This window comes from Mustela nivalis, assembly GCF_964662115.1.
Source record: "Mustela nivalis genome assembly, chromosome: 9".
Taxonomy (NCBI): Eukaryota; Metazoa; Chordata; class Mammalia; order Carnivora; family Mustelidae; genus Mustela; species Mustela nivalis.
In genome coordinates, this window is record NC_139028.1 from 31917640 (window position 1) to 31939656 (window position 22017).

Genomic DNA, 22017 nt, shown 5'->3' on the forward strand with positions numbered 1-22017 from the left:
CCTAAATGGTTTTCAGAAATCTTCTCTAATAGCCATTCCTCTCCCCAAAGTTGCAGACTCACAGCAGTCTCTAGAAATGTACCCCTTTCTCTGATTTCCTAACCCTTGTCTCCCCGTCTCCCATCGTCCCCTCACACCCACCACCTTAATGTAGCAGTGGGCGATCACCTCCCCAGAAGGCAGCCCTTGGGGGAAGGGTAGTGCTGCTTTTCTAGAGAGCAGGAGAGTCTCAGAACTCTGGTGACTAGAAGTCCCTAGTAGACTCCCAAGAATTCCCAGAATGAACAAAAATTCCCAGTCTCATTTCTTTGGGAACTTAGTGAATCTTAAAGGTAGCATTGAAGTCACTAGACTGGTCAGTAGATGGTGTTGACATTGTTGGCTACCCCTTTAGAGAAAAAAAGTGACGCATTTATACTTCCCCAAATGAACACTTGGGAACTACAGGTCTCAAGAGATTAGATTTGGAGCATCTGTATGTTTCTGCTAATACGTGGGGATAGTGACAGAAGTTAAGCTCTAAGGCCCAGGGTTGACAGTGGTGAGAGGAGACTTCAACTTTATATAGTTCCGAAATGTTTTAAATTTCTTTTATAACAGATTGTGTTACTTTTATAATTAAAATGAAAGAGCATTTTCATTTTCTTTGAGTAAATGCCCGGTAATGGAATTATTGGGTCATATATGGGAAGTTCTATTTTTAATTTTTGGGGGGACCCTCCATCCTGTTTTCCACAGTGGCTGTATGGGTTGACACCTCCAGCAGTAGTGCACAAGGGTTCCCTTTTCCCACATCCTTGCCACCATTTGTTATTTCTTGTCTTTTTGATTCTAGCATTTCCCTGTTGAAAGAAGTTGTGACATATATATACACAGATGCAGACAGACAGACGCACATGCAATGGAGTATTACTCAGCCTTAAAAGAGTGGGATTGGGGCGCCTGAGTGGCTCAGTGGGTTAAAACCTCTGCCTTCAGCTCAGGTCATGATCCCAGGGTTCTGGGATTGAGCCCCGCATTGGGCTCTCTGCTCAGCGGGGAGCCTGCTTCCTCTTTCTCTCTGCCTGCCTCTCTGCCTACTTGTGATCTCTGTCTGTCAAATAAATAAATAAAAATCTTAAAAAAAAAAAAAAAGAGTGGGATTTTGCTATTTGAGACAGCATAAATGGACCTAGAAGGTATTACTCTAAGTGAAATAAGTCAGAATGAGAAAGACAAATACCATGTAGTTGCACTTATATGTTGAACCAAAAAAAAAAAAAAAAAAAAGGAAGAAAGAAAGACCTTAAAGCAAATGTGCAAACAAACAAATTGCAGAATCAGATCTATAAATACAGAGAACAAACCTTTGGTTGCCAGAGGGGAGAGTGTGGGAGGTACAGGCTTTTAGTTATGGAAGGAATAAGTCATGGGAATAAAAGGCACAGCATAGGGAATAGTCCCTGGAACTGTCATAGCATTGCACAGTGACAACACTACAAGCTAGCATAATGTGTTTTGAATCACCATGTTGTACACCTGAAACTCATGTAACAGTGTTTCAACTATGCTCAAATTTAAAAAAAAAAAAAATGTGTTTAAGCACCCCAAAACTTGGGGCACCTGGGTGGCTCAGTGAGTTAAGCCTCTGCCTTCGGCTCAGGTCATGATCTCAGGGTCCTGGGATTGAGCCCCCCATCGGGCTCTCTGCTCAGCAGGGACCCTGCTTCCCTTCCTCTCTCTGCCTGCCTCTCCGCCTACTTGTGATCTCTGTCAAATAAATAAATAAAATCTTTTTTTTTAAAAAGCACCCCAAAACAAAATAGCAATCAAAGTACTTATTTACCTTTTGGGGGGGTTTAAAATTTTTTTTATCTTATATTCAGTAAAAGTTCACTATTTTAGTATACAGTTACAAGTTCTGACAAATGCGTCAAATTGTCTAACCCAGAGCCACAGTCAAGATACAAACTAGCCTCATCACCGGATGGTAACTGCACTTGTGGTGAGCATAGTATAAGGTGAAAAGTAGCCCAATCACTCTGTTGTACACCTGATACTGATGTCACATTGTATGTTAACTGCACTTCAATAATAATGATATTGCTTGTCACCCCCAATTGTCTTATATTGCCTCCTTATAGTCAAAGTCTTCCTCTGCCCTTATTCTCTGGAAGCCACTGATTTCTAGATGTCTTCTCCATCTCGAGTTTTGCCTTCTCCAGAATGTCTTGTAAATGGATTTCCATAGCTTTGGAGTCTTGGCTTCCTTCACTTAGCGTAATGCATTTGAAATTCATCCTTGATGCTGTGTGTATCAACACTTTCTTCCCTTATTATTCCTGAATAGTATTCCATGATTCCATTGGATGGATGTCCCACAGTTTGTCCCTCCATCCCAGTGGTGGGCTGTTGGACTGTTTCATTTCTGATAATGACTAATAATGCCACTATAAACATTTGGACCTGGGCTTTTATGTGAGGGGAGGGGCAGAAGGAGAGAGAGAGAGAATCCCAAGCAGACTTCACACTGAGTGTGGAGCCCCCACCGGGGCTTGATCCCAGGACCCTGAGATCATGACCTGAGCCCACATCAAGAGCCAGCCGCTTAACCAACTGAGTCACCCAGTTGCCCTTTGTCATAGTTTTAATATACATTTCCTTAATGGCTAATCATGCTAAGCAGCTTTCCATGTACTTATATACTGTCTGTGTATCCACTTTGGTGAAGTATCTGCTTAAAATCTTTGTTCAGGGAAGCCTGGGTGGCTCAGTCAGTTCAGCATCTGCCTTTGGCTCAGGTCATGATCCCAAGATCCTGGGATCGAGTCCCACACTGGGCTCCTTGCTTGGTGGAGAGCCTGCTGTTCCTCCTGCTTGTGCTTTCCCTTTCTCTCTCTGACAAATAAATAAATAAATAGAATCTTTTAAATAAAAGTGTTCATTTTCTTATGGAGTGATTTTTTAAATTGCTAAAATTTGAGAAGTTTTTTGTTTGTTTGTTTGTTTGTTTTAGTATATTCTGGATACAAATCATTTGTCAGGTGTATGATTTACAAATATTTTCTCCCAGTCTGTAGCTTATATTTCTGTTCTCTTGGTAGTATCTTCTGCCAAGTAAAAATTGTTATTTTTGATGGAGACCAGCATTTGACCTTTTTCCTTACTGTGATATTCTTTGGGTGATATAGCTAAGAACTCTCTGCCTAACCCAAAGTCACAAAGATTTTTCTCCTATGTTTTCTTCTAAAAGTTTTATAAGTTCGTATTTATTTGGATCTATGATCCATTTTCAGTTTTTAAAGTAAGTTATGAGTTCTAGGTTACTTTTTTTTTTTTTTGCATATGGATATCGAGTCATTCCAGGACCGCTTGTTAAAGACCATAATTTCTCCATATTATACAGTTTTAATTTTAAAAGAAAGAATGTGATTCTGTCTAGCATGAGAACTCAAACATCATCTATCATGAAAGGAGAAAATTCCTTAGACCCACTGGCTCAGGGGTGGCTGAGAGAGAGTCCCCTTTGCTCAGAACACACAATATTTGTTTTACTAACAGTGTCATAAAACCAAACATAATTTATACTCCATTGCTGGGATTTCTAGGTTGTTGAGGGTTTTTGTTTGTTTGGCCGAGATTTTAGAAGAAATTTTAACCATTTATGAGCACGAAAATTCTTTTTTTGACAAATTGGATGTATACTAAAACTTAACAATGAGAACAAAACTGAAGTTTGTTTAGTCTAACTTTTCCTTTTTTGAATTAGAAAAATAATACGTGCTTAACGTAAAATCTAAATACAGGTGACCTTTGAATAATATGAATTTCAACTGCATGGCCCACTTAGCTACAGATTTTTTTCAATAAATAGAGTACAATACTGCAAATGTATTTCCTTTTTCTTACAGTTTTCTTAATAACCTTTCTTTTCTCTAGCTTACTTCACTGTAAGAATACAGTATACTGAAATACAATAACATAAAAAATATGTGTTCACTGTTTATTGGTAAGGCCCCTGATCACTGGAAAGCTATTAGCAGTTACGTTTTTGTAGAGTCAGAATTTATACATGGATTTTCAACTGCTGTGTCAGTGCCCTAACAGTGCTCAAAGGTCAGCTGTAAGACAGAAGAATCATCTAGAAATTGGGATACATGGCAGAGTGGTTTCCTATTGCTTTTTGGCTCCCTTTCCTTGGTCCTTTTGATGGGCTGCTCTCCGTTTTTATGACCTCAGATGTTGGCATACCCCAGGGCTCCATCTTTGGATCTCTTTATTGCTTTATTTTACTAGCTCTCTAGGTGATGTCGTTTAATCCTGTGGTTCTCCGCACCACATGTGCTCCCAAGAGTCAAGGCTGTGTCTCCAGCCTAAACTCTTCTCCAAACTCCAGACCAGTGTGGGTAGCTGCCTCTTCAGAACATCTACCATGTGTAACAGCAACTTGTCTGACACAGAAATCTTGGGGCCCCTGGGTGGCTCAGTGGGTCAAGCATCTGCCTTTGGCTCAGGTCACGATCCCAGGGTCCTGGAATCAAGTCTCATGTTGGGCTCCTTGCTCAGTGGGGAGCCTGCTTCTCCCTCTTCCTCTGCCCCTCCCTCTACTTGTGCTCTCTTGAACTCTCTCTCCAAATAAATAAGTAAAATCCTTAAAAAATAAAACAGAAATCTTGGTCTCTTCTTTGCCCCGCCTTTCCCTCCTTAGCAAATGGCACCGTCATTCCTGTATATGCCAAGGCCAGAAATCCAGACCTGAGATGGCAGCTCTCAGTAGCTTGGACATGACACTCAGCATCCGTAGACTCTTCCACCCCTCACTGTAAAGCACACGCTGAGCGGACCCCCCTCTCATGATGCAGCTGCTCCCTGTCTGGCTCCCGCCACAGTGGTGCCTGGTCTAGAAGGTGGCCTTGCCTCCCAGCTTACTCCTCTGCTTCCACACTCACTGCTGCAGTCAGGCCCCCGCACAGCAGCCATGGGGCTCTTCAGGACAGAAAGCACATCATGTCCTTCTCCAGCTCAGATCTCGCTAATGCTTTTATCACATTCTGAAGAAAATCTTTGCCCTGGCCTTCAAGACCGTATGTGATCTGGCTACAGCCTATTTCTCCAAATTTTTATTTCTTGGAACCTTTATTTCCCCCTCCCCCCGCCCCCACACGGTTCACTCTGCCTTTTTGCTACTCTTTGAACACAAGCCCATTCCCACTTTAGGGCTTTGCTTGAGCTGGTTCTCTGCCCCCGGGGTGCCCTTCCCAATGTTCTCCTCTGCCCTGAGTCACCCATTTGCCAGAACTGTTATCTGTTCCTTGCCTTGCCTTGCCTTGCCTCCCCTCTCGGAAATACCTGCCCCCTCCTTCCCTCCCTCATCTTCACAGTCTGCTGTGTTTTTCTTCAGAGAATTTATCACTACCTGGCATCATATATTTGTTTGTTTGCTGTCTACCTTCCTGACTGAAATGTAAGCTTCCTGAAGGTGGGACTTGATGTGGGTCACAGCTCTATCCCCAACTTCTAGAACAGAGTACAGCCCATAGTAGATGCTCAGTAAACATTTATGGCAGGATTAAATACAGGATTAGAGTCATACATGTACAGTACTTTTCGCCCTGCTTCACTCCCACGCCTTCTCTGGAGCTAATCACTGTTAATAGCTTGGTGAGTAACTTCCTGGGTTTAAAAACAATGCATTTATGAATGCAGACACACATCCAGGCTTTTTTTTTTTTTAATGAAATGCAAACTGTTCCATACCTTTATTTTCGCTCAGTAATTTACTTTAGAATTTTTTTTCCATTTTAGTTTATTTTTTCATGTAATCTATGTATTTATATAGGTCTTTTTAGTGCTTACATTGTAGTTCATACTATAGATATATAATTTATTTAATCATTTTCCTGTTGATATGTGGGTTGTTTTCCCTGTTTCCTTATTATAATCAAGGCTGCAGTGAATATGCTTGTCCCTAAATCTTTGTGCATATGGGAAAATTGGTCTCAAATTATAGAACCGCCTGGATCAGTACTTGAGAGGTATTGCTTAGTTTGTCTTTCTAAAACACTATACTGGTTTACAATCTCGCCAACAATATATGAGGGCCCATTTCCCCATATCCTGGCCAACACCAGGTATTACCCCACATCCCAAATATTTTTTAATGTTGGGGGAAAAAAGTTTTACTCTCTTACAAAAGAGAAAGCCTAAACTCTGGTGATTGAAAATCTTACAGGCCGGTAGATAACCAGCCACTTCCTACACTGGTAAGCGACTAAGCTTCTGGATTCTAAGTTAGCCTGTTTCATAAAGATAGTTCCTTTTAAAAAGAAATGTCATAATTAAAGGAATAAAGTGATTCAAGATGAGAACTATGTTGTACCTATAAAGAAACTTTCAGATACTGTTTTCACGAGAAGACATATTTCATAATGTGTCCTGGGAGATCCAAAACCACAGACCCAGGGATCCTCATTTTCTTGCTGTAACTCATTCCTGGATGATTTTTTCCCCCTGAGAAAGAATCCACAACACACAACCTCAAATGTTGGCATTGGCTGGAGAGTTAATGGAAGACATAGCCATTGGTGATTTACTATTTAACAAGTCTGTGGTTTGTACTGGGCCTTAAGAGAAAGACTCAAAGAACAAGAGAAGTTATCTATTTTAATAACTATGACTGGGGCCCGAAACAGAAGCACAGGCATGACGACGAAGACAGATGCCAACCCAGGGGAGGGAAGTACAGCCCAAGTAGCACCGGGTGTTTCTGTGACTTGGGTTGGTTTTAATCCAGAGCTAGTGGGATCGTTGGTTAGCTCACAGGCTTGCCTTTGCCCTGTTAGTGAGCTGCCTGGCTGGGATGAGTCCCAAATGGCAACCCCTGAGTCTTCTCTATCTTTTATCAGGTGTCAAGATGGGCTTGGGATGAGAGGCACTTTTATGGCATCAGGATATTAGGGCTTGAAGAATTCCTTAAATTACTCGCTTTTACTCGCTATTTGGATGGCAAGACTGAGGCCCAGTAAGATAAAATGACTTAGCATGTTTTAAGCACAATCCTATCGAATAATGAAAAAGAAGAGCTCTTGTACTTGAACTTTAAAGACATAACAGATTCTTGGTGGAATGGTACTTCTGCCTAGAAATTCCTAAGGCAGGAGTGGCACATAACTGGCCTCCATGCCACCATACACCCCCGCAAATGCCCACAGCAGATGTCGGCTGCTCAACCCCAGCTCTCTTTCCTCAACCAAGCCCTCACCCAACCCGACAGTTCTCCTTCACACAGTGCTGGAGGCAGCAGGTCAGAATGGATCTAAGTTTTCATGTGAGTTAAAGTCTGTTTCTGTTTGCACCTCCCCTCTGGTGATTGGTGTATCCCTGTGATTCCTGATGTGATAAGACCTCTGGACAGTAAGCCAGAAGAACGTGGTTTGACTGCTGGATTTTCTTGCTCCTGGCTCTGTGATCTTGGGCAAGTCACTTAGCCTTTCACTCAGTCTTGTCTCTGAAATGAAAAAGTTGAATTAAATCACCTTTAAGCTTCCTTCCAGCTCTGAAAAATGTCATGATTCAATGTCTAGAGACCTCTCAGGAGGAATTCATTCATAGTTTCGACTATGTATTTTTATAAACACCCAGGGGGTTTTCAGGCAGTTTGTATATTACAAAGCTATTCTGTATCCTTCCTTACATGTTTGTATCTTTTTCTGATAACTTTTTGAGCTTTTTTATTTCATCTGCTCAGACCATTGACCCATATCTCTGAAACCAGAATTTAGGGGTTTCAAGGAGAGGAGGCGGGGACATGCCTGCTCAAAACCAGACGAATTGTGGGAATTTCCTCTTAGCCGCGAGGAACTTGAATGTTCTCACACCCCAGACTGAGCAACGCTCACCTGCCTCCCCCCAAGCGGTTCTAGGTCCTCTTCCCTTTCTTCCATTCTACCTCCTTATGATCAGGAGGCCCCACCCGTCAGACGAAAGTGGGCGAGTGGTCCTCTGAGGGGCCCTGGCTCTCTTCCACTCCGGCTCCTTTCATGACCTGGTGCCCTGTTTGTCTTCCAGGCCCCGCTTCCCTTCGGGCATACCCTCTCCTCTCAGTGATCACCCGGCAGCCCGCGGTCATCTCCCACCTGGTCCCCGCCCCCCCGGGAGCTGCCCAGGCCTTGTCCTGCCACCCGGTCTCCGAGGCCCCGTCCAACGAGGCCCCAGGGGGTGAGGCTCTTGGCAGTAGCGAGTCGGAAACAGAGCAGCCCACGCCGAGGCAGAAGAAGCCCCGCCGGAGCCGTACCATCTTCACCGAGCTGCAGCTCATGGGCCTGGAGAAGAAGTTCCAGAAGCAGAAGTACTTGTCCACCCCGGACAGGTGAGAACCCGGGGAAGAGACTGTCCACAGGGAAGGCCTTCGGGAAGGGGTGACACCTTTTGCTCTCGGGCCAGGATGGAGAGCCACAGGGACTCATTTAGAGAGAGGGGCAAGGACCGTTTTAGAGAGAGGTTCTACACGATGGCAGGAGTCTCACCCTTGGTGCATGTCACAGCCTGTTCGCCAGCACCCAGCCCACTGGTGCTCATCTTCCTTAAGCCCCAGCTGTATCCCCATATTTAACTTAACTACTCCAGTGTGAGAATCAAAGTCAAGTTTAGTGAATAGGTTGCCCAGGCTCTGAGCTAGCAAACAGGTTTGGTTTTTAAAGCCACTTACATGTAGGCTTAGCCACAGTGACGGGTTAGCTGTGGGATGGGGACCCGGGACCTTCTCGGGCTTCTGCAATTCCCCAGCTGACTCAGGATGCAGGCCTGGCCCTTGACTGGGAAGGCCTGGATGGGTTTGGTTCAGGAGCTGCTAGATGTTGGGGTAGATTTAATGGATATTAAGTCAGAACCACTTGGCTAAGAGAAGAGCAGGACCCAGATGTGGGCTCTTTCTTTAAACCCTTTTGAAATCCAGGTGAGGGGACTGTGACCCCTGATTTACTCAAAGACCTTCATATCTCACCTCCTTTCTTTAATTTTAGTATCTTAACTGCAGAATATGCAAGAATGTATGTCTTAACTTATTCTTTCAAACTCACTCTGGGGCTTTGGAGAGGGCTGAGCTAATATGTGATCCTGTTTACTAGGAGGATTTTCCAGGTCCTTTTTCTGTTCTTTTTGCTCATTTCCTTGTCTTGTCTGTATTAGGTTTGATCCCAGTCCTATTAAAGAGAAAGGGAAAGAAACTTTCATGCATCTCTTAAGCTAGTTAGTAGCTGTTTGACGCAAATTTAAGTGAAAAAGGGGTGTACAAATCCCTCACTAAAGAGCATTTGGCTACTGATTTCACTTAATCAAGCCCTTATCAGCTGGGTGCTGGGCGTTTGCTGGGGGCCGGGCATGGTGTCCAAGCCTGTGCATCCAGAAAGTAGGAGCAAAGAGTTCTGCTGTGCAGGAGATGCTAGGGGAAGGCAGGACAGCAAGTACCCACAACCCAAGGCACGGGTCCTGGTTACCAAGGGCTGGAGGAGCCCAGAGACATTGTTGAGTATGTGTGAGATGGGGTTCAGGAAGGCATCTCAGAGGAGGCAACATTTCCGAAGAGCTTTGACTCTTATGTCCCAGAGGGAATGGCCCACAGGGGCACTGAGGTACAGCTCACTGGGCACGCTGAGGGAACTGCAGGTTCCCAACAGTGCAAATGGGAGTGCAGCAGGGGAGGAGGCCGGAGGTGGAAGGCTCATGTGTCTGGCCAAAGAATGCTGACTTCATTTTCATTGGCAGCCTCTAAGAGTGGGGAGGGATGTGGCTAGATTTACCTTTTAGACTCCTCGCCCTGGTGGCACCCTCGGTGTCCGATCTGAGATGGAAGCGATGGAGCAGGGGAGTGGGAGGAAACCCAGGGATAGTCCCTGAAGACCTGAATTAAGGTGGTGACAGTGGACACCGAGGAAAGGGAATAGATTGAAGAACAGTTTTGAGGGTGGCATGGACAGGCTTGACACCGGCGTGAGGAAGGGAAGAGAGAGCTGGGAAGCCTGTGCCTCCTGGTTTGGGTCACTGCATAGACGGATACCACAACCGAAGTTGCAAGGCAGAGGACAAAGAGGGTTTGGTGGGGGAAAGTGGGAGTCCTGTTGGGACGTGAGCCTCTGAAGGAGGCTTTGGCCAGACAGTGGAGACGCGGCTGTGAATCGGGGAGTGACAAAAGGGATGCCCAGTTATCAGCAGGTGTTTTGGTGGCCCCAGAAGGTAAAGGAGGGCCTCGGGGAGCTGGGCATCCAGTGGAGGTGGGCACCATTGTTTATGACTTGTATGGTAGTAACACCCAAAGGGCTTCAACAAGCATGGGTAAAATGTTAGGCTTATTTTCTGGAAGTCAGAGAACGTTTTAACAGAACTGTTCGTTCCTCATCAAGCTCCTGGGACTTCCTGATACCTGCCCAGGCACCTCTCAGGTGACCTACGCAGGACTGATTCACTTGCCTGGGGAGAAGGACACCATCTGGCTGGCATGGGAGCTGCCGCCTTCACCCGCCCTCTCCCGTGTTCCTCACCTCCCTACGTGACCAGGGCCATGAGCACTCCCTCCTCCCACAGCTTTCTCCCTCTTCCCTTTTGTTTGTTTCTCCAGTTTCCTAGGTGACCCCATTTAAGCGAATACGCAGGGAAGTGAGAATTTGTAACGGTGGCAGGTAATGAGAGAAAGCCGATGACAGTGAAGCGCCTTTCTGTAGCCAGAGTGAGTCAGGGGTGCATTTTTCCCAAGTGAGCTAACACCACTTGCTAATGTAGAGCCGTGAACTGAGCCTGCCATTGACTCATGCACCTGATGGCCTCAGGTGAACTGGGCTGCCAGGCGCGGTGGGAGCCTGGGAGACCAGAAGCCTGTGGGACAGCCCCCTGGAGTTTTGGTTCCTAATGAACGGCTGCTTGGGAAGCAATGCTTCATTAATGGGGAGGGCTGAGTGCTCTCAGCGCGGGGAATTTACTAGCTTCAGTCTGTTAATCACTTTCAATAAAACTATTAGCTTCCAGTCGCCTTTCCCTGGGACAACTGGAGATATGTGAATTGCCAATGTGAGACAGGTTCTGAGGTTTTGGGGGAAGGAAGACTGTTTTTATTATTGGAGATTGCAATCGTGCCCTCTGGTCAGAGCAGGGGAGCTGGGAAGCTGCAGTGCAGCAAGTGGCACCTGGAACCTTCATTGCCAATACCTGCTGGTCTTGCTCACGGTCAGACGTTGGGGAAAGAAAGTGTGGCCAAGAACACATTCTTGGGCATTCCCATGGCTCAGGCTTGTGGGTGGGAAGGTTTGTGTAACAGGAGGAACCTCAGAGCCACAGACTGTAATCTTCAGAAACCTTGGACTTTGAAAGTAGTGACCATCGCTCCCTATAGCAAGGGTGCTTGGCCCAGGCTGTCACTCTAGAGGTCACAGGGAGACTGCTCATGTTGGCTCAAGGAGGGGTCCTTCCTGTTGGTGCTCAGGTAGTAGACCTGGGGTTTTTTTCAACATTGGTCCATAGTTGTAGTCTTGAGGATTGAGTTTGGAAGCCTGGCTCTCTTTCGCATTTGATATACTCCAGTTGGGTTGTTTGCATTTTCTCTTCAAAAGCTTTGAGCAGGAGCTTCCCTTGGACAAATCGAACTTGTGTAAAAATATGGTGGGTGGAGGGGAGCCCCATACAGGAGGAGGCAGACAAGCCAGACGTAAGTAGGTTCACGTCCTAGCTGCACCTCTCACTCTAGGATCATCGCCCGGGGCTAGCAAAATTTTTCTTGTATGGGACCAGAAAGAAAGTCATTTCAGTCTCTGTCACAGCGGCTCGCCTCCAAGCCTGGACCAGGAAAGCAGCCATGGACGTAGGCAGACAAATGGGTGTCCATATGCCAATAAAAACTTGATTTACAAAAACAGGCAGCAGACAGGATTTGACCGTGGTTACCGAGAGATTCTAATCTTTCCAAATTTCAGATCTCTCATCCGTAAAATGGGAATAATTATAACTACTTCATAGCATCGTAGAAAGGAATAAATAAGACAGCATGGGTTGTTGGGGTCTGAGCTAGAGGCTGGGATCCCACCGCGGTTCCCTGGAAAGGGTTGCTGGATCTTTGGAAATAGCTCCGAACTTCACACTTCCCAGGAATGTCTTTACCTTCAGGGCTTCACAGAAGGCTACAGAGAAATGCAGAACCACGGTTATCGATCGAATGGGAAGCAGGAGGGGTTACAGATTGAATGTTTCTTCTGGAACCGAAATTTTAACAGTTCAGGGCAGTTACGATGAATGAATCTGTCTATCAGGAAGTATTTTTGAGCCCTTGGTCTGGACTGAGAACCTGATAGGCACATCTGTGGACAGAAAAGAGGCCCTTGCCTCTTTTTAAATCGGGGAGGCAGAAAGTACTTGTGGGAAACAGGGAACCCTTGACAACGTGGAGCCCCCCAGGTGATAGCTGACTGGTGGGAAGGTCCAGAGGGCAAAAGCTGTGGGAGGTGTCGTGGGGGTGGGAAGGCCCCCCTTGCAGGAGGAGGGCTTGTGCTGCATCTGGATTGATGAGGATTTTGACAAGGATGACGGGTCTTTACTTTTCCTTTCCAGTTTGGATTTGGGGACAGCGTCCTCATTTTATATGGGATCCACATAAAGACTCTGTCAGGTCAGAAAGAGAACTTTATAATCAAGGCTGAGAAATCCTTTTCGGGTCCAGAGCAGACAGTGGATGTTTCCAGGATGATGGCCCCAGGTGCCCTTGGGTTGTAGGCATCCATTTCTCAGGTTCCCAGAGTTTCATCCATGAGATACTTGGAAGGAAAGTAAAGCTCTTTGGGGAAGAACTGCTTCAATGGGGGACGTCCGCACTCTGATATCAGTGCCTGGAGCTAGTCTGCGGGACCCCATCCCTTCTGCCCCTTTCCTCCTTCCTCATCCTTCCTTTGCATCTCGTGCCTTCCAGGTTGGACTTGGCCCAGTCTCTGGGACTCACTCAACTGCAGGTGAAGACTTGGTATCAGAACCGCAGAATGAAGTGGAAGAAAATGGTAAGGAAGAGAGGGAATCTCACCGCGTGCCCACCATGATGGGGAAAATTCTTACCACAGGGCTGGGAAGAAGACAGGAGGGACCACTGGTGGTCTGGGTGTCGGAGAGTGGAAGGCCTTTTATGATGCTGGCTGGGAGGGAGGCCATTGGCATGGTCAGATAAGCCATTCCTCCTGACCTGGATTTCCTGACCAGAAGGATATTCTTTTCCACAGTTTCCTTAGAAATAAAAGAAAGCTCACAAGCTTCTCAGTTGCTAGTTTTCACCCCACCTGCTGGCCTTTTCTAAGAACTTCCTTCCCCCTCCCACCAGGAGCTAAGATTAGAAGTCAGGACTCTTTGTTTATGATGACATATAGGGCACATTTGTTCCTGGGCTACATGGGCTAGAATGTAGGCATTGTCAGGCTTTAGTGGGGATCAGAGGAACCTGGATTGCAGGTACAAATGCAGAAGTCGAGGTTCTCCCCGCGTCCTGAGTGCAGAGGTCTGTGACAGGGCTGGGGGATTCATGTGATCGCAAGCTCCCAGGTTCCCCTGGTGGTTTCCCTAACGTTGTTTTATTACCTTGCAGTCCATCTTTGGTTTCTAAATGGACCTATTAGCATAAACACCCCTTGCTAAAAAACAAACAAACAAAAACACCAAATAGACATCTCCATATTTTGAAGGATTCAGCTTCATCATAGTTCACTTTTTCTTAAAAAAGAGCAACTATGAAAAATCTGTTAAATCTGGATTTTCCAAAGTGGTTGCATGTTTCATTGCCAGTTCTGTAAACCACAAGGGAAAAGGTCAAAGCCCAGAGACAATAGGTGAGCTGGGACGAGAGGGTGGGCAGCAGCCTGTTTTCTGGAGAAACCAGGTACAACCATGGCCTGTGACCTGGGCCTTCCTCACACCCTCACTGAAATTTTCTGGCCGTTTCTCCTCTGGTGCAAACCAGGTAGTCCAGACCTGCTTGGACGACACTCTAATTTACTAACCCATCTGGCCACAAGCCATCTTTCCTGGTGTTCAAGAGCTAGAATATGATGGGTTTTTTTTACAGTTACTAAAACTGAGGTCCTTCTCTGACCCCTAGTTTTCAGGAAAACAGGTGAGTCAATAGATATTTTTAATAGCTACTAGATACAGAGACATTTTCTCAATTTTGTGCTTTTGTCCAATAATTTTTTTCTGAAAACATTAGTCCTTGCTGTCATCTGAGAAAAAGAAATACATTGTAAATTAATTCTTAACAGGAAAAAAAGCCAGCCAGGTAGCATTTATTATATTCCTGGAAGGGCATTCCTGGGCAAATCTCATCATTTCCTCTGGGGGGACCTGAGCCTGCCAGGGGAGGATGTTCAGGGGGAGGCGGCACGGCTCCCGGAGAGCTTGCAAAGAGAGGCCAAGATGTCAGTACAAACACACATACCCTGAATGACTCCACTCGTGTGTCTTCACATCTCTCGTGAACCGTGCCTTATCCTAGGCACGATAGGAAGTCATGAAATAAGATGTAAGCCTGCCTTCATGGCATTTGTGACCCCATTGGAGAGTCAAGGTCCAGAAAGCAGCCAGGGAGCATGTGATGGGGAATTACAATTCTTGTAGGTATATGAAGCAGAAGTGTTCAGGGGTTGGGTATTTGAGAAGGGTGTAAGGAAAAGTTGAAGGATAAATGGGATCTGGTGAAATATGCCGTTCCAAAACCTCCAGAATGCTACGGTACATGAAGTTGATGGCTGAGGGGCACCTGGGTGACTCAGTGGGTCAAGCGTTTGCCTTCTGCTAAGGTTGTGATCTTGGGGTCCTGGGGTTGAGCCCCGCATGGGGCTCTTTTCTCAGCGGGGAGCCTGCTTCTCTTCTGCCTGCCTCTCTGCCTGCTTGTGTGCGCACTTGCACGTGTATACTCTTGCTCTCTCTCCCTCTCTCTGACAAATAAATAAATAAAATCTAGGAGGGAAAAAAAAAGAAAGAAAGAAGAAAATAATACGGTAACCTCCCGGGGAACTGATCTCGGAAAGAACCAGATCTGGGAGTTAGAAACTCTGGGCCGAGTTCCCATGCCTGTCCCTCCCCGGCTGATTTCGGGCAAGTCCGCCACCCACCTCCTTCCTCGTCAATCATCATCATCGAAATCAATGTCTCCCGAGTGGCAGAGGCATTGTTGAAATCAGTTATCAGCGATCTCTTCATGAGTCAGACAGTTAAGGAATTGACAGCCTGCCATCCCTGCCAGCTCCGCCCGCTGCCCATGGGACGAGCGTGTGCCTTTGCCTCTGACGTCACCTGTTGTTCACCAGCTACTGGGCTGCCAGCACAAGTGCGAGCTGGTTAGTGAGGGTCAGCCCCATCACCAAAAGCAAAATGGAAGTCACTCAGCAGATTTAACCTCAGAGAGCATTCCACGGGCCAGCCGAATCCAGGTCCCTTCAGGAGAGGCGGGAGTGCCAAGCGCTGTGTCCGCTCTAGCAGTTAAATGTTGAGCGTAGGAATGGAGCACCGGGGCAACGGAGATGCCAAGATAAGTCACGAACATGTCCATTCCAAAATAAAATGAGAAAAGAGTACCCCGTCAGGTGGGTGGTGACCGACCTGTGAAACTAGTAATTATTCAGAAGGATCGGGACCACAGTGGACTTTACTGGGTTTGGAATCAGGATAGAGAAAGGGAGGGCATCAGGGAAGAGGTGTCTAAAATGGTTTCAGCAGACAAATAGAAGAGGGCCAGGCAAAGGTGGGGAGGGTGTCACAGTCACAAGGAAGGAGCCAGAACACCCGGGCCTCTTTGAACGGCTTCAGAAAGGCCAGAACTACAAATGGGAGGGTGGTAGTTCCATTGCGGGTCTGAGTTCTGACTCCCCCTCAACAGCGAGGCATTGTTGGGATCCAGATTGCCTCATATGTTTTCCTGGTAGAACTCTTTCAAGGCTATCTCTTCAAGTACTGGGAGGAAAAGAAAAAGCTAATTGGGTAATAAAGATGTCTCAAGGCTAGTCACCTAATTGGAACTGGAAAAAGATTAGCACTTGGTTCTCAAGAGTTACTCACAGGGCGGCCAAGGAGAGCGCTGCCAGAGGCCAGATAGCATCTCGGACTAGTTCCTACCGGTCAGCATTGGTAACTTCTAGCGGGTTGGGTAAATTTCATCTTGCACACGAGATGGGACGCTCACCCTCTATTCCATTTCTGTTTGGCTTGAGTTCCAGGAGGACCCAGAGTTTTGCAATGGGCCAAAAGTGCCTTATCATTCAGGGATCTCTCTCAGCTCTAAAACCCAGTTCAGTGAGAGGATCCGAATAGACACCAGCCTCCTGCCCTGGTCACAGGATTGGGTGGGCCACAGAGCAGGCGCTGTCCTCATCTTGGGGCACCGCAGATCTCCAGATAGTCAACAATTCCATGAAATGGCTATTCTCTATGTGATCTTGAGCAGGTTACTTAACCTCTGGGGTCCTGTCTTCCCGTTAATAAAATGCCTCATACATAAATACCTTATAGGGCTGTGGTGCTAAATGAGCAGTGCTTCCTGCATAGAGCGCAGCTGAGAAGTATTAACCACCATCCTCCTCTTCCTCCTCTTCCTTTATTATTATTATTATTATTATTTACTTAGCCATGTAATTCACATCTTCAGAGAATCCAGTTTGGGAGGCCAAAGAACATATAAGCAGAAACTGAATTCTACAGGTTTCTGGGGCCCCAAAACTGTCTTCTGGATGAGAACCATCCTGGCTGTCCTTTCTCGCCGGGCCTGCTCCGGCTCAGTGCTCTAGCATGTGGAGCATGGCGTCTTCCGGCAGGGAAAGGCTGTCGAGCAGGGTGCAGGAAAAAGATTTGTGCTAGGGAATCCCAACTTCTCAGCTTCATGGAAATAGTCATCAGTTGATCCGACTCTCCCTGCTCCAGAGAGCTGCAGATGAAGACAGAAAAAGGTGCAGAAAGCACCCCTGGGAAAGGCGCCCGTGACCCAGGGTCTGCCGGGAGACTGGGGAACTGCAGAGCGCTGTTAGAATCAGAAATCACAGAGGCACATTTGACACATCGCTCGCTCATTATGCACAATGAGATATTGGTAAGAGCGTTAGAGTCAAGTGGGCAGGGCTGTGTGTTCAAATCCCAGCCCTGCCCTTGGCTTGCTCTTGGCCCAAGGCAGATTACCTGTGCCTGCTCAGTTTCCTGTCTTGAGTAATGGGGGAGGTAGAGGGCCCCTCCCTGCGCTCACAGTCCGTGCTCTGCCATCTAACTGCGTGTCTCCCACCCCAGTGCCTTGGAAAGGAAACAGGCCTGTCCTGACATCTTCAGCCACAGCATATTTGAATATCTCGTTGAAGGGTTTTGAGGGGTGAGGGGAGCTGCAGCTAGCAGCAAACACGACTAATGGAAGTAGATGGTGTCTAGCCGTTTCTCAAAGGGGCATGTGGCCTCAGGTGTGGTGTGTTGTCTGGACTCCCCCGACCAAGGGGACTAAACTGTCTTTAGGAATAATTGGGCAGAAGGGACCCCAGGGAGGAGGGCCACGGGGTGCATGAGAACGCACGGCTCCTGGCATGGGACGGTTATGAGATAATTGCTTGTCTCAGGTGTGCTAGGAGGCAAGGGGCCAGAGGTCAAGTGCGGGAAGCAGCCAAGAGGGTAGTTATCTCCTAATTATTGCTTGCGCTGGAATGTTTTATCCCATTTAGAAAATGGCTTGATTGTTTTGATTTTTTTTTTCCCTCTGTGCAGTAGGAAAACAGCCAGGTGGGGTCTATCCAAGCTGTGTGGGTGGTGTTCTCTAATTGCTGGGCTGGACTTTCTTTTGCCAATTAGGTAGCTTCCTTAGACCTGCCCTTTTATAACTTGATTACTATATGGGGCAACTTAATTTTGTATAACCTCTTTCATACCAAGTGGAGCTGCTTTCAACACATAAATTCCATCTTGGCACATCTGGGCACTTTCAACAGCCTGCACTCAGACTGAAATAAAAATCAGATGCTGACTTATGTGAAAAGGAATATAGGGACGCCTTCTCCCCAGAGGTGCATTCTGTCAGCGTCTCTACCTTGTTAGAGGTCCCCTTCCTATTTGTGTGTTTGCTGTTCACGTGGAAAGTGCAGTGGCTGAGCAGATCCCCAGCTAAAAAGAGGTGTTCATTGAGAGCCTCTGGGTTTCCTCCCACCTCATACAAAAAACAACTCAAAGTGAACTATAGACCTAAAGGTAAAAACTAAAACTGTAAAACTCTTAGAAGAAAATTTAAGAGTAGTGCTCGCTTCTGCCGCACATAGTAAAATTGGAACGATACAGAGATTAGCATGGCCCCTGCGTAAGGATGACACGCTAATTCGTGAAGTGCTCCATATTGTTTTATGGAACCAGAAAAGACCTCGAATAGCCAGAGGAGTGTTGAAAAAAGAAAATTTAAGAGTAAATATTCACTGCCTTGGATTTGGCAAAATCGCCTGAGCACACCAAAGCCCAAGCAACGAAAGAGAAAATAAATCAGACTTCATCAGAACTAAAAGCCTGTATGCTGTGAAGGACATCGCCAAGAGAGGGAAGAGACAACACACAGAACGGGAGAGCGTCTTTGCAAATCTTGTATCTGATGATGGACTTGTATCCTGAATGTGTATAAAAAACCCTTATACCTCGGGGTGCGTGGGTGGCTCAGTGGGTTAAAGCCTCTGCCTTTGCCTCTGTTCATGATCCCAGAGTCCTAGGATCGAGCCCCGAGTCAGGCTCTCTGCTCAGCAAGGGCCCTGCTTCCTTTCTCTCTGCCTGCCTCTCCACATGCTTGTGATCTCTGTCAAATAAATAAATAAAATCTTAAAAAAAAAAAAAAGAACCCTTACACCTCAATAATGATAAGGTGACCAAATTTCACTTGGGTGAAGGATTTGAATAGACCTCTGTCTCAAGAAAACATATGGCTGGCCCATAAGCACAGGAAAAGATGCTCCTCTTCATCAGTTCTCAGGGAAATGTAACTCACAAGCATGGGGTACCACGGCCTTCCCTCTGGCGTGGCTGGTATCAGAAAGACATACCATCACGTACTGGTGAGGATATGGAGAATTGGATCCCTCATAGACTGCTGATTGGAACATGGTGCAATCGCTTTGGCAAATAGTCCGGAAGGTACAAAAAACAAAAAACAAAAAAACGGAGTTACTATATGACGCAGCAATCCCAATTGTACGGATACACCCAAAAGAAGTGAACAGATGTTTCTGTACCCTCTTCACAGCAGCACTGTTCACAACAGCCAAACGGTAGTAGCAACCTCCGCGTCTCTCCAGGGATGAATGGGTAAATGGAATATGATTTGTTCCCACAATGGCTATTAGTTGGCCATAAAAAGGAATTGAAGTATTGATCTAGGCTACAGCATGGATGACCCTTGAAAGCATCTCATGCTGAGTGAAAAGACGCCAGTGGCAAAGGATGACATATTGTGTAACTCAGTTCATATGAAATAGCAAGAACAGGCAAATCTGTAGAGACAAAAGGCAGATGAGTGGTTGCCTAGGGTTGGCAGGGGGGCAAGGCCTGGGACAAAATACAGGTGACTGTTAATGGGTATGGGGTTTCTTTTGTGGGGTGCTAAGAATGTTTTAAAATTGGATTCTGGGGTGCCTGGGTGGCTCAGTGGGTTAAGCCTCTGCCTTCGGCTCAGGTCATGATCTTAGGGTCTTGGGATCAAGTCCCACATCGGGCTCTCTGCTTGGCAGGGAGACTGCTTCCTCCTCCCTCTCTCTCTGCCTGCCTCTCTGCCTAGTTGTGATTTCTCTGTCAAATAAATAAATAAAATCTTTAAAAAATAATAAAATAAAATTGGATTCTGGTGATAGTTGTACAATTCTGACTGTACAAAAGATCACTTAATTGTCACTAGGAAGTGTATGGTATGTGAATTTTATCTCAATAAAGCTGTTTAAAGCAATTATTTCTGGCTTATTGAGTTACTGCCTTCATTCCTACAGTTCAGCACCCAGAGGTCCTGTGCTTCTCTTGAAAGAAAGAGGTATAATTGATTGATAAGTATTTAGTAACTGTGTAGAATTAGTTGAAAGTGATTTGTCTGGAGCACGAAGCAAGGGAAAGTTGCAGGATTTACCTTCAAGGAACCTCTGTTCAAGTACAGAAGATAAGATTAAGTGGGTTATGTAAGTAGCACACTACATTTCACTCCTAATTATCCGTGCTAATCCAGGTCCTCCTGAAGCGCGTGGCACTAGCTGCCCAGGAAAGCTGCAAGGACACCAAGTCAGAGCTCAGGGACCATCTGTGATATTCTTAAGTAACATACACATCTTTTTAAAGTCCTGCCTTTGTAAGTTACGGTATTCTCGACATCACACATTGGGACAATAAATGTGCAAGTCCATTGCGATCAGCCAAGGCTATTTGGCGCGCGGTTACATTTCTTGCTCTGTATCTTTCTTCCCCTGCAGTTGTTGAACGTCTGCTCCCTGCAGCGACAGAGTGGGAGGAGCAGGCAAGTAAATGTGCAGGGACAGTGGTTTGTGAAAAGTGCTCTAAGGGAGGAAGGGGAAGAGCTCACCTTGCCCCTGGTGGAGGGCCTCTGGCGTGGACCTGGGAGGTCAGGGAAGGCTCCCCACAGGAGCACCCTGCAAGCTGAGTTCCTCAGGGGAGGAGAGTGGGGAGTTGGGTTCTGCCGAGCAGGAAGAGTTCTTGCAGCAGGAAGAGTTCTTGCTCTCTTGTATACGTTGTATCTGTTGGTCACCCTCGTCATCCCCCTGTGAGAGGAGGTGGTAACATCTCGGTTTCGTAGACTAGGAAGCTGAGGCTCAGTCTTTCAGGAACTCTCCCAAAGAAGCAGCTGTAAGAATTCAACTACCGTAGTGATTCGACTTTCGAAACTGGCTGGAACTTACTATTATTCTCTATTCCATCTTTGAGCCATTCAGTTGTATATCTCTTGTAACATTTTTTCTTACAGAAATACTTACACATGATCATTGTACCAAAAAAATTGAGACTACTAAAAGAGAGAGAGAGAGAGAGAGAGAGAGAGAGAAAGAAAGAAAGAAAGAAAGATTAAAAATTCTTCATGATCCTGACACTGAAAACAGGTCACCCGTCCTCCAGATTGGGTTATGCTGGTTTATAACCTGTTTTCCACAAAAGTACGTTAATGATATTTCCCATGTCATTAAACATTCTACACAAATGATTGTAATGTTTATCAAGTATTCTTTCTCTGGGATATGCTATAATTATCTACTCAATCATATAACTAAACTTTAAAGTATCCCCCCCCCCAATTTTTGCTGTTACAACCAACTTTTTGATGAACGTTTCTACAGATCAGTCTTCATCTCAGTCTTTGATGACTTACTTAGAAGTGAAATTTCTTGTCCGAGTATACACATCTTTTTTTTTTTTTTTTAATATAATTTTTTATTTTTTATAAACATATATTTTTATCCCCAGGGGTACAGGTCTGTGAATCACCAGGTTTACACACTTCACAGCACTCACCAAAACACATACCCTCCTCAATGTCCATAACCCCACCCCCCTTCTCCTAACCCCCCTCCCCCCCCCAGTATACACATCTTAAGACTTAATTTGAATTCTCAGTTTCCCTTTTGAGAAGGTTGTACCAATGACACTTCCACACTGGAGTATTTATTTTCCTGCTTGCTATAAATATTGGCTTTTTACCTTGTCAGCTTGATAGGTACTGCTTTAATATTTTAATTATTTCTTTCCTTATTGTTGAAGTTGGATTATTTAATGTGTTTGTGATCATTCTATTTAAAGCCAAAATATGCAATACTCACTGAAAGTACATTGAACATTTAAAGAATGAACATATCTTGGGGGCGCCTGGGTGGCTCAGTCAGTTAAGTGTGTTCCTTTGGTCATGATCTTGGGGTCCTGGGGTCAAGCCCCATGTCGGGCTCACTGATCAGTGGGGAGTCCCTCTGCTAACCACCCATTCCTGCTAGCACGTGTTCTCTCTCTCTTTCTCTCTTTCACATAAGTAAATAAAATCCTTTTTAA

The 22017-nt window shown here is 45.9% G+C and overlaps 1 protein-coding gene across 1 annotated transcript in view; it reads left to right on the plus strand.

Moving 5' to 3' along the window:
- The window catches only part of BARX2 (BARX homeobox 2), a 73660-nt gene that overhangs the window by 50244 nt on the left and 1399 nt on the right, over window positions 1-22017 (plus strand). Inside the window, exons 2-3 of the mRNA XM_082684223.1 lie at window positions 8047-8347; window positions 12923-13007. Coding sequence (XP_082540349.1) covers window positions 8047-8347; window positions 12923-13007 — 386 coding nt within the window. The remainder of the gene's footprint in view (window positions 1-8046; window positions 8348-12922; window positions 13008-22017) is intronic.